The sequence below is a fragment of the Trichechus manatus genome, unplaced genomic scaffold, assembly GCF_000243295.1.
Source record: "Trichechus manatus latirostris isolate Lorelei unplaced genomic scaffold, TriManLat1.0 scaffold00331, whole genome shotgun sequence".
In the NCBI taxonomy this organism is placed as follows: domain Eukaryota; kingdom Metazoa; phylum Chordata; class Mammalia; order Sirenia; family Trichechidae; genus Trichechus; species Trichechus manatus.
This window is the reverse complement of record NW_004444267.1, coordinates 82,908-106,315: the sequence shown is the minus strand read 5'-3', so window position 1 is coordinate 106,315 and position 23,408 is coordinate 82,908. Positions and strand designations below refer to the sequence as shown.

Genomic DNA, 23,408 nt, shown 5'->3' with positions numbered 1-23,408 from the left:
TTTGTAATTTAGTGAAGCTTTTTAATCTGAAGATTTCTTTTGCTCAAATTTTCTTCTTTTATTTACTAATTTTCTCTCCTCCATCTGTTCCTTTCTCTTCTTCTAGCCTTCCTGTTATGCGAGTGGAAAGTCTCCAAATCCATTAATCTTTTCCATTTTTATTTCATCTGGTTTCAACAGAGATTAATTCATCTATTGATATTTTTTGTTTTCAAATCAGGGTTCATTTTTACAGATCTAGCAAATAATTTTGTGTGTGTGTATTACTAAAAGGCATTTCAACCACCAAAGAAGGAGAGCCAAAAGCTAATAAATTATTTTACTGTAATATTTAATCAATTGAAATTTTATACAAAATAGAATTCAATCAGACAGCATTTGAGCTCTTGTTGCAAATATTAAACTTGCAAAAGGAATTCAGCACAAGAATGTTCAAGCAAAGACATAACATTACTAACTAGACCATTTTAAAAATCAAAACACAGCTACCAAAAATAACTAATTGCTACTTTACTTATAAGAATATTTCATTCATTTTTCTTATCAGATTTTTAACATCAAGTGTGATTTCATTGGCTTTAGTTTTATAATCTTTGGGACTGAAGACCTAGCGTCTACGTTAAGAAACTGATACAGTTAGGAATTGCTGATTTCTATGTAACCACCTCTGTTGGGAAGAATGCAAAAATATACACAGGAATGTCCACCCTGTATTACCCCTATTCACTGGCAAGGACATTCTGGGAGTCCTCAATAGAAGGCATCTGACCATCTGTATTTTGAGTCACAAACTTCAACTAAACAATCATTGAGTATCAAGAAATATCACCGGAAGTAAAGTCATTTTCACACGGGCCTTGGGACCCACGGTCTATCCACTTTGGTTCACATTTGAGTGCTGCCTTGATTCTAGATGATAGAACAGGAAGCTGGTGCATATGAATAGCATTTAGTCTTCAAGTTCCAGCTGGTCGTGCTTGCTATGTTCATGGAAGTGACTGTCATGTTACATGGGTTGGAATCGACTCAATGACAATGAGTCATCCACAGTAGGGACCTTGAAAAAAAACAAGATTAGGGCGCTTTATACAGTTTCTTTCACTGGGCCTGTCAGAGGTCAGTATTGAAACAAAAGGTTGTTTTTTTTTTTTTTTTTTTTTTTAGTATTATCCAAGCTTAGGAAGAAATGAGAATAAAAACTGAGGTAGTAAAAATAAGAGAACTAAAATATTTATCCTACCCACCTTGACTACATTCCCCAGACCTGTTCTCTCTGAAAATCCTGCTCAACACACCTAAGCATCTGTTACTCTTAAGCTTTGCAGAAAAAAAAAAAAAAAAAAAAGGTAAAGGAATAAAGAGGGAGAAGCTGGAGGACAGAAGAAGGCTGCTATTTTGCTATTCATAAACATCTGTGATAATATTAACCTCTCGATGGGTATTCATTCAGATTCTTCCATGTTGCATACTATATCTGCTTATTCCTAGTTTTACATACAGTATAAAGTCTCACACCATTGCTCAGAATTCCTGCTATTTTTATAAGTAGCTTTTCTATTGCTCTCAGAGGAGTGGAAGGGCATTTACCACCGGAATTCTGTCTTTTCTTCATCTAGTTTCTGCACTGGAAAATACCATAACTTCTGATTTTATTAGGCTGGACCCATTTCTCAGTCTGTCTCTGTAAGTAGGGAGTTCATCACACAGATTTAACACAGACATCTAGGCTTGAGATATGCAAAACTTTCACTAGTGGAGTCATCTCAAGAACGCTTTACCAGTTGCTGAAACCAGTTGCCGTAGAGTCGATTCCGACTCATGGCAACCCAACGTGTGTCAGTTTTCTAAATCTGATTTTTCAGAAGTAGATCTCCAGGTCTTTCTTCCTAGGATCTTTTGGGTGGATTAGAACTGCCAACCTTCTGGTTAGTAGCTGAGCACTTAACCGTTTATGTTACCCAGGGACTTGAGAACACTGTACAGTACCTCCCAATAAACACAGTCATCGTAGCAGTCCTCATCAGGTGGCTGTTCCCAGATGGGTAACTTTAGAATTAAACCTGTGAAGGTGGAGGAGGAGAAAAAAGACACTTTATGATGCTGAAAAGGGAAATATGTTTGCATAGTGATTAGAATACTGTTATAAACTCATCTTGAGCTTACGTGGTTACTTTACTGCCAGAAGTTTACAGCATTTTAATATTTATCAATTGACATATTTATTAATAATCAATTATGCTGTGAGTATGGTGTACAGTGAGATGTTTATTTCTAATGCTGACCTGTAATCAGCCCTCCAGCAACTGCTGTTCCTATGGAAGTAACCAGTGTAGCTGCCTGCATGGCCGTGGTAGACCTAGGAAGCCAAAGCAAAAGAATCATGTTGTTTTTCCTGGACACCAACAAACTAATCTCACTTCCTAATGGCATGGATGCCTGTCATCTTCTGGCCAGAGTGCAGCATTACAAAAGTAAACATTTATTGCAATTTTTCTTTACTTTCCTATTTTTATTTTCTTTGAAACTTTTGAGCAGTGTTAAAAAAAATTCTTACAAGTATTTAATCAAGAACCACCTTTTGATTTACTTTTAGGAATGATCAGAAGATCTTTAGAAAGAGTTTAACACTGTTAAAATGTGGTACCAGGTTCTGATCCCTTTTCTGATTCATTCAACAAATATTTATTAAGCTCTGTGCCAGCTTCATTTCTAGGCATCGAGGACAGAGTAATATTTAAAACAAAGTTAGGCTACTATGTTTTCTCACCCCATTTCGATAGAGGCAATTACTATGATCAATAAGGTCGGAAAATCTAATCTCTTTATATGCCTATACAATAGCTTTCTAAACATAATCCATTCCAGCATATATTGCAGAGAAAACTCATTGAAAATATTAAAAAGTAAATCTTTATATGTTATCTTAGAAATAGCTATGTAAAAATAAAATTAGTAAAAAGTAGTTCATAATTTGGGAATGAAAGAATGTGATTAAAAAAACCCAAATAGAAATGTATAAAGATGTTATATGAATGACAAATGAACTAGGAATGTGGGAATCTCCTTTGATGCTACCACAGTGCCTCACTCACAGCAGGCAATTAATAAATACTTGTTGAACCGAATGAATGAATCCAGGAAGACAGACAGTGGGAAAATGAGAGTTTGTTGGTGTTTCAGCCTCATCATTCAAGGGAGAGAATGCACTAAACTCAGATTTCTTTTTTTATTTGAAGGGTTTCTTTTTTTTTACTATATAAAAAATTTGTCCAAGTAACTCATGATCATTGTAGAAATAGTAGAAAACACAAATGAAGAAAAAAAAAAACTCCCACAAATCCTACCTCTATAAAAATGTAAAATACAAACATGCATTTTTATAAAAATGAGATCATAGTATAATACTCCTTTTCTCATTAAATAACGTCCCGACTTATAGCGGGACCTACCTGACAAAGTAGAACTGACCCATAGGGTTTCCAAGGCTGTAAATCTTTGCGGAAGCAGACTGCCTCATCCTTCTGCCACGTTGTTCTCCCACAGAGCAGCTGGTGGGTTCCAACCACCAATCTTTCTGTTAGCACCTGAGCCACTTTAACCACTTTGCCACAAGGGCTCCTTACAAGTGTCCTTTTATGCTAGTAAATATAAATCTGTATCTACTATAGGATCGCTATGAGTCAGAATCGACTTGACGGCAACGGATTATTATAACCTTAATTGCTGCAGAGTATTACACTGTACAAACATACTATGATTATAGTCCTATTGGTTGGGAATTCAGGTTGTTTCCAGTGTTTTACATTTTAAAAATACTGTGAGAACACATCCTCTAATGAACGTACTTGTGAACATGTCCAATTATTACCCTAAAATAAATTCTATCTAGAAATGAGATTATTAGGTAAAGGGTCTTAAATAACTTAAAATACTTTTCGGAATAGAAGATTTTACCAATTTATATTCCAATTTATCTACTTTAGCTATCATTCAGTATTATTTAACATTTAATCTTTACCAATTTGATAAGTGAAAGACTGGTAACTTGTTGCTTTAATTTGCATTTATGTGACTAACCGATTGCCGTGGAGTTGATTCCGATTCATAGCGACCCTATAGGACAGTAGAACTGCTCCATGGGGTTTTCAAGGAGTGGCTGGTGGATTTGAACTGCCAACCTTTTGGTTCAGGAGCCAAGCTCTTAACCACTGTGCCACCAGGGCTCCTTATTTGACTAGTGAGGTTGAATATTTAATTTTATTTATTCATTTGATTTTCTTTTTATGTAAACTGCTTATTTATGTCCTTAGTCCAGTATTTGCCAAGACCTTTACAAGGTGTTAATAGATATTTTTGATAAAAAGTGTTCCATAATAAAATAGATTTGTAAAATATTAGGTTAAACAAAGTTGTTAACAGCATTATTATAGTTAGGCTGCCATAATTTACAAAATTTACAAAAATATCCTTTAAGAATATTAACTTCCCCTTGTTCTATGCTTATCAGGCAATCTGATTTGCATTTTAATAATCTGAATTGACTCATGTGAATAAATGGTCTTGACTCTTGGACAGGATATTCTATCTTGTGTCAGACGTGTGAGTTTTACCCAAATGAATGAACATTCCAAGATTTGCTCGACTCCCTTGAGTAAATTGAGAATGTATTGCTAACATTGCACACCCAAGAACTGGACTTCACCCATGGATCTACCCAAAGTCTGCTCGCCCAGTGAGGTCCAGTCTATGAGAGCCAGATAGATAGATGTGTTTTGTTACAACTATGGAACTCGTCTAGTCATGATGCTCAAGAATTCCTCCATTCTAGTCACCACTTAAAATGTTTGCATAGTGTGTGCTCATAATAATATTTAGGAGCTGAGCTCATTCACGGATGCTTTCACGTTCTTGGTTAACATTAAAATACTTTGGTGTTTGGTCTCAACAGTTTGTTAGGTTCTGGAGAAAACCAAAAGAAAGTGTGGATATTTTTCAGTGGGATTGTTCTCCAAATTTACAAAAGGGTTAGAAAAAGGAAATATAATGAAGAAATGGGTCAATGATACACATGGAAGAGGAAGCAAACTTTCTATTTGGTAGAAAATATGATTAACTAAGTTTTTTAAAATATTTTTCAGTACTGTTCTCAACTGAATTAAACTTCAATCTGTTAAAACTGAAGAGATGTTTCTCTTTTCAAGTTATGCAATTCTAATCAAGTGGTCAGTCTGAGACATTTTCAAACACACATTCACCTTTTCTTCATTTTTTTCTTCAAATTTGCTTTAAAAATTGAGTGGATTCCTATGTAACCTGGACTCTATGATCTTTCTAGCTCTTTGTGTGGATGACCTTCTTGTCAAATTGTTCATACCTTATCGAGTAAAAGGGACAACTGATCACTTCCATTCTCCTGGGCTTGGCTGAAAGCTTTTCTTCCTTTGATCATTTAACTAAACACTTATGCCCCCATTGGGAAGAATCCAGATCTGTTAGAGCTAGAAGGGATCTTAGAGATCTTAGAGAATAGTCCCATTCATTCATTTTATAGAAGAGGAAACTGGAAACCAGAGAGGTTGAGTGACTTTTCAAAGTCCTCTTAAATAGTAGCAGAGTTGGGACCATACGCCAGTCTTCTCAATTCCCTAGACCCAACTGCTTTCCACATTATATTACCTTATTCTTCTTTGCTGTAGGTTGGATGGAAATGACTGTTTATCTCACTCACATATGCCCACTCCTCCATTTTTGTAGGACCAAGGAAAAGAGCAAGCACATTATGATCTGATTGTGGTAGTCAAATTGTCCTATCTACCAGGAGACAGTTGTCTAAGGTAAAGAAATTGAAATTATCACTGTAAATTTAAAAAGTAAGTTAATAATGTCAGTTAAAATACCTCTTCCAATTTATCCATTCTCTTAGTTGTGTCTGTCTGGCTACCATAGGGAAAATGCTTATGAACAGTGGCCTAGACTGCTAAAAAGAAAGCTCTCCCATCACTGGATGTCTCAAAGAGTGAGAAAAACACCACTGGAACTCCAAGTCAGGAAAACCATTGTTTCACTCACACGTCAGATGCTCCCATGGCTATCACCACAATGCTTGCGAGGCCTCCTACTATGCCAGGTAAGCCATGCAGGTTATGGACCCCACATGTGTCTTGAATCCTCAGTGTAGTAGCAAAAAATGGCTAAAATTGTAAAAAGAAGAGGGTTTATTATTTTGAAAGATATACTGGGCTCTATAACTAAAGTAAAATGAGTGCAAGAATAATTTTACCTACAGCCCAGTTCTCCCACCCATGTCTGTAACCTGCTTAAGTCAAAGAATCTGAATACACTGGTAGCAAAACTGTCCATTAAAGTCTTTAGTAGATGGGTTTGAAGGTGAATGATTTCAAGCCCTACTTTTTTTCTCACTCACTGATGACATCTTAAAAAACCAAAAACCAAACCCATTGCAGTGGAGTCAATTCTGACTCATAGCGACCCTGTAGGACAGAGCAGAACTGCCCCATAGAGTTTCCAAAGAGTGCCTGGTGGATTCGAACTGCCAACCTTTTGGTTAGCAGCTGAACTCTTAACCACTACACCACCAGGGTTTCCACTGGCATCTTAAACTCCCTTAAAAGAGCGCTGAGTCCTTAATTATACAAAACAAACCAACAAACAACAACAAACTTCAATGAAGCTGCTCCTGAAGAAAGTTACACAAGTACTTAATATTCAGTTCATACTAAGTTATAAATAACTGATATCGGATTCTTTCCTGGGCACAGAGGAAATCAGGAAAGAGTAGAAACCACTGGACCACTGAAATGTGACTAGTATTTCAGAAAGGAAGTTGAATGACCCCCAAACAATGGGAGGTTCTTATAAAAGGAAACTTCTTAGCTTTACATTGCTGGTGGGAGGTGAGAAGATGGTGCTGGGGAGATTCAAAGTTTGACTCGGAAGATCTTCAGTACTTACAGTCAGAAACTTAAACCCAATCACAGAGACGATTCCTGCAATACTACCAATGATCATGGAACCATACGGGTTAATCTCCATGTCTGCACAAGTGCCCACAGCTACTCCTCCAGCAAGGGTTGCATTCTGAATGTGAGCCTGTGTGGAGGTCAGAAACATGGGTGAGGCGAGGTGAAGGCAGCAGGGTACAGAAGGAGCCGATTATAGGAATCTAGAGTCCAGTGGATCTCATGGCATGTTCTCAGATGAAAGAGCTACTGAGTTTGTTTGTTTGTTTTTAAGAAAGTTCTTTGTATTTACAGAAAGTCTTTCTTCCAAACAGTTGACATTTTGATATCTTTCTTCCCAAGATTCTTTGATAGTGGATGAGTAATCAGTCTAATGAGACCACTGGTGGGAGGGATTTGAGGAAATCAAAAGGAGAAGTTATTGTGTGAAGCCGGGGCACACATAGAGCAAATATTCTAGCAGTGTTTTCCCTATTTATGAGGCTCTTGGGAGGCATTTGTGGTTATTATGAGCACAATGACTGCTGTGTGCCCTATAGAGTCAACTATATTACAATATTCGAAGAGGGAGTGCAGACACTTTGAAATGCTACACTTTACATAAGAAAGACAGCTTCTTTCTCAGGTGTTCCTGTACTGAGGAAAGGGGAACTAATTTCCATTTACCAGATTTCCTCAGTAAAATCATATTCTGGCTGTTTTGCCTGAGGAGGAAAAGTTATCTGCACTTTTAACAGACAACCACTGAGCTGTGTGTATACGATTTTTGTTTTTCATTGTTTCCATTTGTCTCTCTTGAGACAATTTGTAGAGAATTGAAATACTTGTCTTTAACCAAGATTAAAAAATAAATGACAGTACCCTTTTCCTCTCCCAGGTTAGAAAAGGGGAGTGACTGATCTGAGGATTACTCCACTTTCACTGCATTTCTCTAGCTCACTGGTATGAATCTCAAAACACCAACTTGGGAGAGAATTTTTTTTTAACTTTTTATTTTGAATTAGTTTTAGACTTACATAAAAGTTACAAAAATACTAGAAAATTTTCATGTATCCCTCACCTAGTTTTCCTCAATGTTAACATATTACATAACCACACAACTAGGAAATTCGCATTGGTACAATACTATTAACTAAAGACCTAATTCGAACTTTCCCAATTTTCTCACTAATGTGCTTTTACTGTTCCAGTATCCTATCCAGTATCTCAGTTTCATTTAGCTGTTATTTCTTTAGGAGAAATACTTGCAGTGGAGAGAATAGAGTGAATTTGTACCACCCCACTCTCCTTTTTACTCTTGAAGAGTCTTGTTTCTTAAGGAAGATTTTCTAAGAGCTTGGAGGCAGTTAGCTTTATCATTAAATAAATATTCCCCAAATCTTTGATTTTTTTTTTTTTTACATAACTATATTCCCAAATGGAATGTTAATTACTTGAGAATACTTTGTAATTTGCCAGAGTGCAAATTTGATGAATAAATGAATGAATACATAATTTTTTTTTCTGTTTTCAAAACATTTCTTCAAGGTATGCAGTGTTTCTGATTTATCCTGAAATCTCAATAATGATGCAGGCATGACTGACTTATCCGATGATGTCAGCATTGCTAAGCGAAATTTCCCCAGGAGTTAATATGACACTTACCATACTGAGCTTGCCTCGACGCTCAACAAGACTGGAGAAGGCATAGGATGTGAGCACACAGGCAGCGAGAGAGAAGTAGGTGTTTATGATGGCCCTGTTCTGCTTTTCTTCAGGAACAGCAAGGGTAGAATTAAAGCTGGGCCAAAATATCCATAGGAAAAGAGTCCCTGCAGTAAACCACAAAAAGGATATTAGCTCTGAATATGAAAGACAGTCCGATGGATGCAATTTGCCTCAGCCACTGAGGATGTCTCTATTTTTAGAGTTAATTATCTAATAGTTAGGAGCAGTCAGTGGTGGTTCATTGGTAGCATTCTTGCCTTCCATTCCAGAGACCTGGGTTCAATTCCTTGCTAAACCATCTCAAGCACAGCCACCAGCACCTGTCAGTGGAGTCTTGTGTGCTGCTAGAATGCTGAATAGCTTTCAGCAAAGACAATAGGAAGAAAGACCTGGCAATTTACCTCTGTAAAATCAATCAATGAAACCCTATGGATTGCAACAGTCTGATCCAACTGTTCATGGGGTTGCCATGAATTGGCGGCTGACTCCATGACAGCTAACAACATCTAAGGGGAAAGGAGGAACAGAGAGCTAATTTAAGAAAAAGAACTATTCAAGGATGTTTCCCTGGCATATCTTCACACCTGTGATGGTGTTAACCTTCCCTTGTGTCTAACCAAATAGATAAGAATCAGGCAAGTTCATTTCTACTCACCAATCATTGCAAACAAGTCCGAGTGGATATCAGATTGTTTGTTGTGATGCTCCCATATCTGGTTAGAGCGATATAAGATGCCTGCTACAGCCAAGCCAAAGTAGGCTCCAAAGGCATGGATGACCATTGACCCCCCGATATCAGTGGCCTAGGGGGCAAAACAACATTCATGTAAACAGAGGTGAAACTGAGTCTCACTACAAGAGTACAGTCAATGAAAGAACTGCTTCATTGCTTTCAAACTTTAAGAGCCAAAAAGAGAGGAGGATAAAAGAGGGCAGTGAAAAGGAAAATACACGCTTTGGAGTACACATAACTGGCTTTCAATCCTAGCTCTGCTACTTCCTTGTGATGTGAATTTGGCAAATTACTAAATTTCTCTTAATCTCAAGTTCTGTAAAAATGCGGAAATATCACCCATCTAACATAGTTGTGATCAGACTTAGACGAGACCATGTTTGTAGAGTGTTAAGGTCATTGGTGGGCAAGCAACATATTTTAGCTTATGTCATGGATTGAATTATGTCCCCCCAAAAGTGTGTGTATCAGTTTGGCTGGGCCATGATTCCTGGTATTGTGTGATTTTCCCATGTGTGGTAAATCCTGCCCCTGTGATGTTAATGAGGGAGGATGGGCAGCAGTTGTGTTAGTGAGGCAGGACTCAATTTCCAAGACTGGATGGTGTCCTGAGGCAATCTCTTGAGATATAAAAGACAGAAGTGAGCAGTGAGACGCGGGGGACCTCATACCACCAAGAAAGCAATGCTAGGAGCAGAGAGCACCCTTTGGACCTGGGTCCCTGCTTAGAGAAGCTCCTAGTACGGGGGGACACCGAAGAGAAGGCCGACAGAGAGAAAAAGGCTTCCCCTGGAGCTGATGCCCTGAATTTGGACTTTTAGCCTACTTTGACTGTGAGGAAATAAACTTCTCTTCGTTAAAACCATCCACCTGTGGTATTTCTGTTATAGCAGCACTAGATGACCAAGACAGGTTACTTCTCCAGATTACGGAAATCCTAGGTAAAAATATTAGGTACTGCACTTGATACTTAATAAAGATTATTTGCATTCACTTGACATAGCATGGTTAAAGCTCACTTAAATGCAATTCAAAGAGCTGAAGTGTCAGAAAGCCAGTTTTTCCCATTTCTTTTTCTGCTTTGCTGTATAATGACATAAAAACCAGCTGATGCCCAGAATTCATTTAAAGAAAGAGATTTAAGGTCTCTCTTTAAGACATAGGATGGATTTTGCCCAGTTTTCTACATTTTCTGCCTCTACAGGACTGTTTTGTGCTCTGTACTTAGTGATGCAGGGAAATGATACAAATTTATTTAAAGCTTTCAAATTGGTTCAAACTGAAGTGAAAAGAGTCTCCTGGTTGTTTTTTCTTTTATGACTAGAAATGGACAGAGATACTACCCTTGAAGATCCACACTCTGTTGGAATGATACCAAGCACCATTTCAGGAAATGTGACTCCTTCCAGCAACCTTTAGCCGCCCAGCCATGATTAGCCCCTTCCCAGATTGGAGAACCTTGCTTTGTTTCACCATAAGAGGTGGTTTCAAGAAGGTGGGAGGTAGGCATTAGTCATGCTTGAACTTTACAAATAGCATGTGTGTTTGTGTCTCTCTTTAAATGCTCACAGACTTGTAGGCAAAAGAACCTGCTCTGTTTCTTCCTCCGGAACAGCCAAATTAGTCTTAATCCAGCCAACACACATAGTCTACAGGGTCTTTGTTTATCTGGCCTACTTACTTGGTGTCTCCATCTAGTAGGAGTCAACTCCTTTCTCCTTGCTCAAGCCATATTGACTTTCTTTTAGTTCCTCATTACCAATCCAAAACTCTGTACTTGCTGTTACCTTGCCTTAAAGTGCTTTTCTCCCCATTTTTGTTTGATTAACTCTGACACATCTTTCAGGTCGAGCTCAGAGAGGCCCTCCTTGAATTCACCATTGAAATTAGGTCTTCCAGTTATAGTCTCTCATAAATTCCTCTACTTATTTTTCATCGCATATATTACAAAACGTAATAATAATTACATTCTTTTTTATTTGTGATTGTTTAGTTGATGTCTGTCTCTTCCACTAGGCTGTAAGCTCTATAAAGACAGACACCAAAATTATTTGGTTCACCACTGATCACTAGAAAGTTGTCAAAAATATTTGCTGTTGAATTAAATGTTCAATAGAGGTATAAGCAAAATCCTGGAGAGTGGACAGAAGTATTCTATTCATTGTCCTTGGGGGAATCAGTGGGATTTTCATAGAGAAGAAATTTGACATGGGCATTAGCAAAAGCCCTACTACTTCCCTAGTAGTTAAACTATAAATAGGAACGGCTCATTGGTAGGCAACACAGCGCAGTGAAAAGAGTTGTAAAGCTAGAAAAAATCTAGGTTTGAATGCAGATTCAGCAAAATCTGTGATTATCAGTTTCCTTGTGTATAAATGGTAACAACAATAAAACCTACATTACAGTGTTGTTGTGAAGCTGAAATAAGGTAATATTTATAAAACTCCTAGTATACAATCAGCACTCAATAAATTATGGCTAATTCTTACTATTTGCTGTGGAATCACTTTCACCAAACTTTAAGTTCTGGTGTCAGATAAGGGTTTATCCCTGCATAAAGTAGGCACTTATTATATGTTGTGGCCTGAACTGATGCCCAAACCCAGAGAAGTATACATCCTTTAACTCTTACCTGGAATATCTCAGCAAAAAGATATTCATTGCCATTAAAGACGGCAATTTCTAAAATCGTCATGATCAGCACTTGGATTGGACTTATTTTTCCCAGGACAGCTCCAAAAGAAACCAAAACTGTAGTTGTGCTGAAGTCTGCACTTATCAGGCTGAGGGAAAAAGAAAGAATAAAATGAAGAACAATGCATACCGAAAATAAAATTGTAAGCTGTAATGAACTATTAACCAATTGCTGTAGAGTTGATTTTGACTCGTGGTGACCCCAGGTGTATAAGAATAGAACTGTGCTCCATAGAGTTTTCAGTAGCTGACTTTTCAGAAGTAGATCTCCAAGCCTTTCTTCTGACCTCTGGGTGGATTTGAATTTCCAACCTTCTGATTAGCAACCAATTGCTTTAACTGTTTGCTCTACCCAGGGACTCTGTAATGAAATATAGCATCATCTTACCCAGCATTTAAGGTCCCTTGCTCCATCAGTGTCCCATCAGGTGCTTTGCCCAGGTCTGCTCTAATTCCCCCTGAACTTCCTCACTCCTCCTCTCTTCTTCTCACCATATACTGTTTCACTGCTCTAAACATTTCCTTTATTTTTACTTACCTGTCCTTTATCTTTTTATTTTAGAGTTTTAGTTTACTTTTGGTTGATCTGGTAAATGAATTATTTTCCAGAATGATGGTTTACTGTTGCACAACAACAAGAACATATATTTATATTTAAAACACAATCTTAGAAAAATAACTAATGGGAAATTTTTGTCTCCCTGTAGCTGAGAAGGAAGAAATAACTTTATGAAGGGAATTTCTTGTACCCTTAAAGGCAAACCAGAGAGGTCACAGACATGAATATATGATTCAGCTCAGTAGAGCAAGGCATTGATTTAGACCCTTTGATTCCAACAATTTTCTGTTACCAAAGAGAGACGATTTTCCAGCCAGTTCAGAGCCTGAATGACAAAGGACTAAGCAGAGCAACAATTGCTCTGAAAGCACCATGGCTAAAAAATAAAGGATGCTTACCTGTGAATGCTAATGTGAAATTTCTCTCCATGGTCGTTTAGGAGCCCCTGTATTATTGTACCCCATTGGAGGCCCAGAGCAGCAATAAAAAAGTTGAAGCCCACACTGCTGAAGCCATATTTCTTCAGGAAAGTCATGAGGAAGCCAAACCCAACGAATATCATAACATTCACATGTTGGAACACTGGAAAAGAGCAGAGGAAAAACAAATCTGTGTTAGATGAACGCTAAGAAGGTGTTTTGTTGTTGTTGTTAGCCCCAGACTCATGGCGACCCCATGTACAATGGAATGAAATGCTGCCCGGTCCTGTGCCATCCCCGTGGCTGATGTTTGCAGATCAGACTACTGTGATCCATGGGTTTTCACTGGCTGATTTTTGAAAGCAGATCACGAGGCCTTTCTTCGTAGTCCGTCTTAGTCTGGAAGCTGAAACTTACACAATATCACAGCAACACGCAAGCTTCCACTGATAGGTGGGTGGTGGCTGCACATGAGGTGCATTGGCTGGGAATCAAACCTATATCTCCTACAAGGAAGTTGAGAATTCTACCACTGAACCACCACTGCCCGTTAAGAAGTTGTTCCATCACATTCTATCCCATTTAGCAGACGCTGCTACCTTTGTATAAATCACTGCAAAAGGAGAGCATTAACTGGGAGGCAAAAGGCTGGGTTCTAGTGACAGCTTAGCTACTTACCAGCCGTGAGACCTTGGGAATGTTATTCAGTATTTGAGCCTTTTCCTGATGTGTTATGCACTGTCATACCAGTGTGACTTTGATCTTCTCTACCCCTTAGATGAAGAGGTTTTCATTACTTTCCACTCAAGGGCATCTTTGTAGCTCACAGTTCAAGTATCACCTCCTGTTGCAGACTTCCCTATTACTCCCAGAGAAAATTAATGTTTCTTTTTGTTTTTCACATAAACTTTCTGAATATATGTCAGCTTTAGCATTTGACACATTGTATTAGCATTTACTTAGTGTGCATCACACTGTAACAGTTTTTTGTAATTGATGAGGCATCCATCTCCTGCACAAGATTGTGAATTTTCTGATCGAAGGGATTAGATCATATCTATCCTTTACTCCCTAGAATTTTCCATAATGGTCTTCATGTAGGAGGAGAGACAGTAAGTGTTTGATGGATGAACGAATACATGAATGAGCTAAGGTCTCCATCTACAAAATGTGGATAATAAATAATACCAGTCCTAGAAAACTAACCAGATCATTATTTCGAAGCAAACGGGATAATGTCTTTGTTAGCACTTTACAAACCACAAAGCACCAAACAAACATATGAAAGGTAGCTATCTTATTGGGGAAAGAATATTATTAGACTTGGTGTCAGAAGGCTTGGGTTCAAATGCCCCAATTACAATACATAATTGTGTGACCTTGGGCAAGTCAGTTATTCTCTTTGAGTTTAAGTGTTCTCATCTGCCTGATTAAAAAGGCCATATTTCACAGGGTTACTCTGAGTGAGATTACCTGAGTGGGAGGATTTGTATGCAGTAAAGCACTATACGAGTAAAACATAATCAAATGTAAGATGGAGGAAATACAGGCTCTTCCCTTAGGAAGCTTACAGCTTAAATGGTGAGACATATATTTAGTTGATCCGTATAAAATTACCAATTTTGCAAGTGGAAAATGTTTAACTATTGGCAATTTCATATGATTCATCCTAATGGATACACAAAGTGAATTGAGGCCCAATTGGAAATAAATACAAAACCAGAGAGAGAGAAAAAGAACATTCAAGTGTTGAATTAGCCTTAATCATTGTGGAAACCCTGCTGGTGTAGTAGTTAAGAGCTATGGCTACTAATCAAAAAGTCAGCAGTTCGAATCCACCAGTTGCTCCTTGGAAACCCTATGGGGCAGTTCTACTCTGTCCCATAGGGTTGCTATGAGTTGGAATCAACTTGACGGCAACGTGTTTGTATTTAGTTTTTTTTTTTTTATTGTGGCCAGAGGTTTAAGTGGAAATGGGTAGTGGGACGGACAGGCTTGGAAAAATGTCCCAGAGGAAACTGACATTAGAGAAGCCAATTAATTTATCTAAAAGATGGAGTCAGGGATTTAATTCAGGCCTGACTCCATTGAGTTTTCCATTTGTTAAGCACTGTGGGAATATAAAAGGGAAGCCCTGGTGGCGCAATGGTTAAGAGCTTGGCTGCTAACCAAAAGGTCAGCAGTTCGAACTTACCAGCCGTTCCTTGGAAATCCTATGGAGCAGTCCTACCGTCTTATGGGGTTGCTATGTGTCAGAATCGACTTGACGACAACAGTTTGGGACTATAAAGGAGCCCTCGTAGTGCAGTGGTTTAGTGCTCGGCTGCTAACAAAAAGGCTGAGAGCTTGAACCTACCAGCCACTCCGTGGGAGAAAGATGTGGCAGTTTGCTTTTCCTTAAAGATTTACAGCCTTGGAAACCCTATGGGGCAGTTCTACTCCATCCTGTAGGGTCACTATGAGTCGGAATGGACTTGACGGGTACAGGTGTTTTTTTATGGGTGGGGTTATAAAGATAAACGAAGTAGAGTTCTGGCATACAGATAACATGTTACTACCCCTTAGATCCTCTCTTGCCTCTGTTCTACCACCAGACTTAGGTGGCAGTGTGATTGAGGCTGGGAGGTTACGGCACCCCACTCAGGCTTGCCTGTTTAGTGGGCACTCTGATGTACTGCCCAGATCCCTCCTTCAGATGATCTATAAGCCAGTCTAACATTTGTGTGAGTGCAGCAAAGATAAGAATGAAGAACCTGAGAAAACTAGACCAAACTCTTCATGATTCAGGCACACATTATAGTACTGTTAACTTTTTTGACCCCATCCGTACACTAGGCCTTTTGGCCACAGTATTGTTCATCAGAATCTCTTCCTAAGAGGAGCTGTGAGGAGAGTAAGAAAGGAAACAGCAGATATCTGAAAAATCCGCCCTTGTCAGCAGCTGTGAGGGAACTCTTGGAGGGAAGAAGGCTGCACAGTCTCCATTTAGTGAAGCAACAGACCGGCAGCAAGTCTTACATACGGCAGTGTTCTGGATGTCCCTCCTTGAACCATACCTACCCAGGCACCTGCAACATTGGGGTTTTATTCTACCCGCTGATAGGAGATCAGCAACACTAACCACCAACCTCAACTCATTTATTTCTGCTTTGGTTTTTGAAATATATGTGACCATATATCTTCATTTTTCTTTTTAAATTATTTTGCCACCAATTTCAATATGTAAACACTTGATTTAGATCATAGACTAAATGAAGGGAATCTTAGAGGATATGATGGCTGTTATTGGCTAGCTGGGTGGTGCAAATGTGCCTGGATGCTAACCAAAAGGTTAGAGGTTTGAGTCTACCCAGGGGCCCCTTGGAAGAAAGACCTGGTGATCTACTTCTGAAGAGTCGGCCACTGAGAACCCTATGGAGCACAGTTCTACTCTGCACGCATGGAGTCTCCATGAATCGATTCTGACTTGAAGGTAACTGGTTAACTGGTTAATTATTTTTCTAAGCATCTCCGGACTAAATTTTCTCCTCTTTAAAGGAATGTTTGGATTAGAAGCAGTACAAAATGTCTTCTAGTTCTACAGTTCATTTATTGGATTTTGTTTTGCTTTTGTATTTGGGCCCTAAGACCCAAAGAAGTTAAATGGTTTGTGTATCGTCACAAAGCTAGAATAAAAATAAGAAGGCAGTTTTACTTGACTTCACTTTTTTTATTTTTATCACATCCTGTTATTTTCCTAAACCCGTTATTTTATTTTTTCTTAAAGTGCTGTTGTTCCTCCTATTATCAACTACATTCAAAGTGGGCAGTAATTAACTAATTTCGAAGCATCAACTAATTTTAAAAATAAAATAAAAAAAAAAAACAGCAAACACTAATCTTGTGATGTCTCACGCGGAAGTAAAAATTCTTCAGTTTCTGACCTCCTCCCTCTTTCAGGAAAAACCAGACACTTTATATGGTGGGGAGCCCTGGTGGCACAGTGGTTAAAGTGCTTGGTCGCAAACTGAAAGGTTGGTGTTTGAATCCACCAGCCGCTCCGCGGGAGAAAGATGTGGCAGTCTGCTTCCGTAAGGGCAACAGGTTTGGTTTTTTTATATGGTGGGAAGAATTTCATTTATTAACTGTGCTTCAGTGTTTTTTTTTTTCCTTTGATCTAATTTTAGTTACTGCTTTTCACCACAAGGGGGTGTAAAACCTCCTCTACTATTCAAGTTGCTAAGGAAAACTTACAAATTGAAGTGAAATGCTCTTGACAAATAATGATTCCTTATAAAAGATATGGATAAAAGATTTATAGACAATTAGGATTATGCATTATATTTCCATTCCTATCTAAGAATTTGTGGGTGGGGGGCCAGGGAAAGGATCACACATTTAGTTTTGTGGTACAAGGCTCTGCTATTAAATGGTTAAAATACCCTTTTTGTAGAGGAAAAAGGGATTTTGTTTTTAGTAGTTTGAACTTTGGGGAGTTCATCCAATCGGTTTTAAGGATCAGTGATTTTCAACAAAGGTTAGTTTTGTCCCCAGGAGAATATTTGGCAATGTCTGGAGACATTTTTGGTTGGCGGGTGGTGCTGCTGGGAGGCCAGGGATGCTGCTGAACATCCACAATCCACAGGACAGCGCCCTCAACAAAGAATATTCTGGTTTAAAATGTGAATGGTGCGGCTGTTGAGGAATGCTGGTCTAAATCAGATTGTGCCTTTAAGGATTTCAGAGCACTATACAGCTTTCCTTTTCTGTAAATGTTTTAGACCAAAGGAGAAAACACTAGCCGGATATAAATAGATTTTCTGCTTTAATGGAGCAAATTTTGAACTCTGTTTTGAGCCAAGATGGAAGGGGAAGGGAATCAGGTTTCTAGTTTTCCTTGCTTCCTTCTCCTCTTCCTTGCTATGCCCTAAGACCATAGTACACAGTATTTTTATTTCAAGAATTTTCCTGAAAATTGCTAACAGAAAATGAATGGGGATACTGAATGACATAAAAAAAAAAAACTCAAGATATTAGAATCCTACAAGGTTCTCCCAATTCCAGTCTCCTGGCTGAAACACATTTGGGCCCTTCACATTTTAGGGAAGCATCGCACTGATCAAGATCCCCAAAAACTATTGCTCTGAGATAATCTTTAAGCCTTAAACTGAAAATATCCCCTTAAATCTTCTTAAAACCAAACAATAGTTTAGCTTCACTAGTAAAGAATGTCTGCCTTGAGCATTATGCTCTTTTAAGATCTATCTACATGGGATCAAATTGACAATAGCAACTTAAAAGATTACATAGGAACCTTAGGGGACAGAGAGTTTACATTAAGGGTGAAGGAACACTCAGAAAAGGAGGATAAGAATTGCCTGAAGAATGTAATCAATGTCACTGAAATGTACATGCAGAAACTGGAATTGGTGTATGTTTTTGCTATGTATATTCTCAATGACAAAAAATAAAATAAAACAAGTTATTAAACATAGAACACTGCTTTAGCTCTATGATAATTAGTAATTCATATTTCACTTCAGTTATTTACTTGTTGTACGCTCTTGGATAACAGACCAATCTCCCTGAGCCTCAGTTTCCTTATCTATAAAATAGAAATCACGTCATCCTATAAGGCTCCATTAGGGCAAGGCCTTTGTTTTATTTACCTCCTAATGTACCTGGGACATAAAAAACAAACCAAACCCGTTGGCCATCAAATTGATCCCAACTCTCGGCGACCCTATACGACAGAGTAGAACTGCCCTACAGGCTTTCCAAAGCTGTAAATCTTTACAGAAGCAGACTACCACATACATCCTTCTCCCACACCTGGGACATAGTACATACTAAATAGATAAAGATTAAACACATAAAATCCTGGGGCATATATAACACTCAATTATCTTTTATGTTTTAGTATTGGTATGTATTAAGAAGACTATCACATTTAAGATCAGTCTTAAGGAATATCACAATTTTTAGCATTTTCAAAATAGCCAAACCTGCCTCTTTGCCTGTTAGTTGATGATGCTTATGAAAAGCTCCTTTAGTCAGTTTCGTAAGGAAATGTATCACCTGTATACATATTTCACTATATAAAACCAAACCAGTTGCTGTCGAGTCAATTCTGACTCATAGTGACCCTATAGGACAGAGTAGAACTGCCCCATAGGGTTTCCAAAGAGCAACTGGTGGATTCAAACTTCAGAACTTTTGGTTAGCAGCTGTAACTCTTAACCACCTTGCCACCAGGGCTCCTCTATATGTATGTGTATATATATATAAAATCCACAGTGCCTTATCTTGGGAACCTTCATCATTTGCTTTGAATGCTAAAATTTGTTCAGAGTACAAGGAATTATGATGGCTCATCTTGTTTTCACTGAGTAAACTCATTATCCCACAAACAATATATTCTTGTCCTTTCAAAGTTGATTGATGTTAGCAGGGGTCAAAAACGTTTTGATAAATCTGTTGGAGACTATGAGTCCATGTAGACAGATGTAGCCTAAATTTCTACCTGATGAACAATGCTGCCCATAAAATGTAGTGATTAAAGCACAGATTTTGGAGGCAGATAAACTGAGAATCCCACTGAACTCTTTCATTTACTAAATATTTGACCTTGGGCAAATTGCTTAATCTCCCTAAAAAAAACAACAAAAAACACAAAACTCAATTTCATCACAGGTGTTTCTTCTTAACATCTATATTCAGGGTTACTTTGAGGATTAGAAAATAAATGCAAATTGAGTTAGCACAGTGCCTAGAACAAAGCAATCATTAATAGTGGCTTTTATTATGATTTAAAATTTGTGCTAAATCTGCTTCTAAGAAGGGATTTGGATTTGAGATTGGGAACCAGAACCTGCCAGGATACAATTATCATCATCATCATCCCTTTCATGAGTATACAAAAAGAAAAAAAAAACAAACTCGTTGCCCTTGAATTGATTCTGACTCGCGGCAACCCTATAGGGCAGAGTAGAACTGCCCCATAGGGTTTACAAGGAGCGGCTGGTGGATTCAAACTGCCCACCTTTTGGTTAGCAGTGGAGCTCTTAACCACTGCACCACCAGGGCTCCTTCATTAGTATAGTAAAAAAAGCCATTGCCGTCAATTCCAACCTACAGCTACGGGGTTGTTATGAGTAGGATGATGAATAACATTGTGCATATTCCTCTTATTATATTTCATTTGGTTTATATGGTTGTCTGCTTACTCTGTGTGCTTGCTTATTATTTATTCAAAAAGACTTTAGACTTTGAGAGAACGCTGCCAGTCAGTCAGGCACTCTTTCAGAAGGAAGTGAATGCAAGTCTGAAGGTAGGAATCATAGGGTGGCTGGTCCTTTGTTGACACGTGTACCAGTTAGATCTTAGAATAAAGGGATGGTGTTTGTTTTATCTTTGAATAAGTTTGATGTAGCACATGTTTGGTACTTAACAAAAATGTTGATTAAATAAACAAATGGATGAATAAATGAAATGTGCAAAATCATGCAGGGTTGAACTTAAAACAGAATTCTGTTCTGTTCAAGTGATCACTAACTTTGAAATTATAAAACATACTTGATCAAAGATGCTCTTGGACATCTATGAAGTGTAAAGAGAACTAGAGTTGGAGTCTGAGTTTCTGAGTTATGATGTTAACTCTGCCCTTAACTTGCCATTGTACTTTTTGACTAAGTCATTTGGCCTCTCTAGATCATAATTGTGGCTAACATATGGATAATAATTACATTAACTCCCTCAAAAAGCTGTAGGAACGATAAAACACGTAGCAAATTATTTTTAAAAAGCCTTACACATATGCTATAAAATTAAAATAAATATTGCTACAATTTTTGATATTAAAACATTTAAATTATTTATCTCATTTAATTAAAAAAAACAAAACAAAACAAACCACCTCTGTAATAAGGGATGTATTACTACCTCCCTCCCTGGTTAACAAAGTAATGAAAGTGCCTGGATCATAACAGGCACTCAGTAAATGGTAATTAGTATTGTCATATGAAATATTTTACAACCTGCCATTCCAAACTTGAAACTAAATCCCTCCTTTCCCTCAGTCACCATTCCTAGGGAAGGATTCTTCTTCTAATATACGTTTAGGTGCTCACACCTTTTTTTTTTTTCTTATATCAGAGGAAAAAAATTGTGTTTCCTTTAGAATGTTATAAAACCCCAAGAGTATTCCTTTTCAACTAAAACTCTATTAACTTCCTTTATGACTCTAAACACCCCTTCTCATGCGCTAGAATCCCCACAGGAAATCCAGGCTCTTCTCTCTCACCAGTCTATTTTGTTTCCATTCTGTCTTCCTAAGTTCCCTTTGGATTTTATGTGTGTGAAACATTTTTCTATATCTTACAGAATTAATGATCAAGAAAAAAAATTCTTTAGCAGTAGGTAGACAACACAAAATATTGACCAATTGTTTTAATTTTCGGTTTCTTATTCTAATATCTGAATAGAAGCAGATTCTATCCAAACACATAATAATAGAGAGAAGAAGACCAGATACCAGAGCAGAAACATAGAACTATTGCCTAATTCTACACAGAGATTATACGTGGAGCTCAAGTGGTTACAGTATTTAAAGAATGCATTTTCTAAGAAGCTGAAGAACCCAAAATATATAATAAGTAGATTGCTTACTTACAAGGATACAGCCGAAAGAATGAGTTCATGACTGCTGGCGAGGAGGTGTTGGATGGCTGACCACTGTTCTGAACATTTTCATACTGAACAAATACTCCAAATAAAACAATCATGGCAACCTCCAGGCCAATGGCCATTAGAGGGAATTTGAACCTCATGTTTGTGGCAAAGGCCAGAGGCACACTGAGGGCTTCTCAGGCTGTGGGAGGTTGATAAGAACAGAGGGATTGTTCTGTATGTGAAACTGGCTGCCTGCTCAAGGCGCTGCAATGACATGGCAAGAAAAAAAAAAAAGGGCAATGCTGGTTAAAACGTCCCACCCATTAGGAACATTATGTTTGTAATCTAATTGTTGTTCTAAATATTGGTTTGAAGAATATACAATATATATTGGAAGAAGCCAGGGGATGGAATTGATCGATTGCACAAAAATGTCTGGAGTCTTTTTAACTTAATTCAGCAGACATTTCTTGAGTGCTTATTGTGTGCCAGGCACTATGTTAGGATATATACCATGATAGGAAACACAAGGCTAAATGAAAAAAATAGAATGAATCCTTGCCGAATTTGAAGCAAGCTGGAAATACAGAATTATAAGACAGAGTAGAACTGCCCCGTAGGGTTTCCAAGGAGCTGCTGGTGGATTTGAACTGCCGATCTTTTGATTAGCAGCCAAGCTCTTAACCACTGTGTCACCAGGGCTCCCCCAGCTGCCCTTCTGGAATGAAATACAGTGACTCGCTTTTGGTATGAAGTCCAGTGATTCTTCTCTGGTGCTTCCCTAACATTTTATTTCCAAAAAGAAACCTTGGCCTTTATTTTATCTAAGAGGATGGTCAGTTCAACTTCTCTTTCCAAATAGGGAGAAGACTGGAACATTTTTGGCTGCCATATGGTATCCAGTGAAAAAAAAGGGTTTTCTCCTTCCCACAAAGACTGTTTTCACCTTCTCAGGGCCATAGTTGCGTGACCCTGCATCCTCGCCTAGGGCTTCCTCTTCAGTCTACACTGCCACGTTCAGCATTATTTCCCAAAACACTAACAGTGGGCTGGGAGTCAGCAACAGCATAACCAAAGCAGCTGTCCTGGAAGCTTAGCCCCTAGTTGTAAACCGGGGGTTCTAAACATGTTTTTGTACTATAGACACTTTTGGCACTCTGTTGGAGCCTCCGAATCCCTTCTCAAAATATTTTCTAAATGCACAAAATAAAATACATAGAATTATTAAAGAAACCAGTATATTGAAGTGCATTGATTAAATGTTTGATATAGAAGCTTTTTATTATATAATGCGTAATATAACACATCTAGTGGTGTTGCTAATAGCTACTACACTTTCAGTAATGAATATAAACAATGTTTGGGGACATCTGAAACAAGTGTAGTATGAGAGAAAATTATTTGTGATTTCTATTGGTGACAAAGTCTTAAATACTGCTAATCATACTAAAGTTTATATGGTTTATGTCCTACATTCACAATGGAAAGTAATGCTCAATTTCAGTTAAAACCACGTTTTTCTCTATTCAAATATACGGACCACCTGAATTCTATTCATGATACCCCAGGTTAAGAATGCCTGTTTAAATCTTGTCCAACAGCCTTCCTTCTCTTTTTCATCTATGTAAATTATCTTCAGACCCTTCTTGTCCTTTTTTGTCCCTGGT

General features: G+C 38.0%; 1 protein-coding gene across 2 annotated transcripts; it reads right to left on the bottom strand.

Annotated features, from left to right (window-relative positions):
• Positions 1-314: 314 nt before the first annotated feature.
• On the bottom strand, positions 315-21,941 carry RHAG (Rh associated glycoprotein). Of its 2 annotated transcripts, XM_023725588.1 has the most exons (10): positions 21,743-21,941; positions 13,072-13,255; positions 12,053-12,203; positions 9,343-9,490; positions 8,625-8,791; positions 6,973-7,110; positions 6,070-6,191; positions 2,283-2,356; positions 1,987-2,060; positions 315-1,057 (listed from the first exon to the last, which is right to left on the bottom strand). In XM_023725588.1, the coding sequence occupies exons 1-10, from the start codon at positions 21,897-21,899 to the stop codon at positions 1,007-1,009; spliced, it is 1,266 nt and encodes a 421-aa protein (XP_023581356.1). In that variant the 5' UTR covers positions 21,900-21,941; the 3' UTR covers positions 315-1,006. The 2 variants fall into 2 exon arrangements, with proteins under 2 accessions (XP_023581356.1, XP_023581357.1); XM_023725589.1 differs by lacking the exon at positions 2,283-2,356.
• Positions 21,942-23,408: the final 1,467 nt, after the last annotated feature.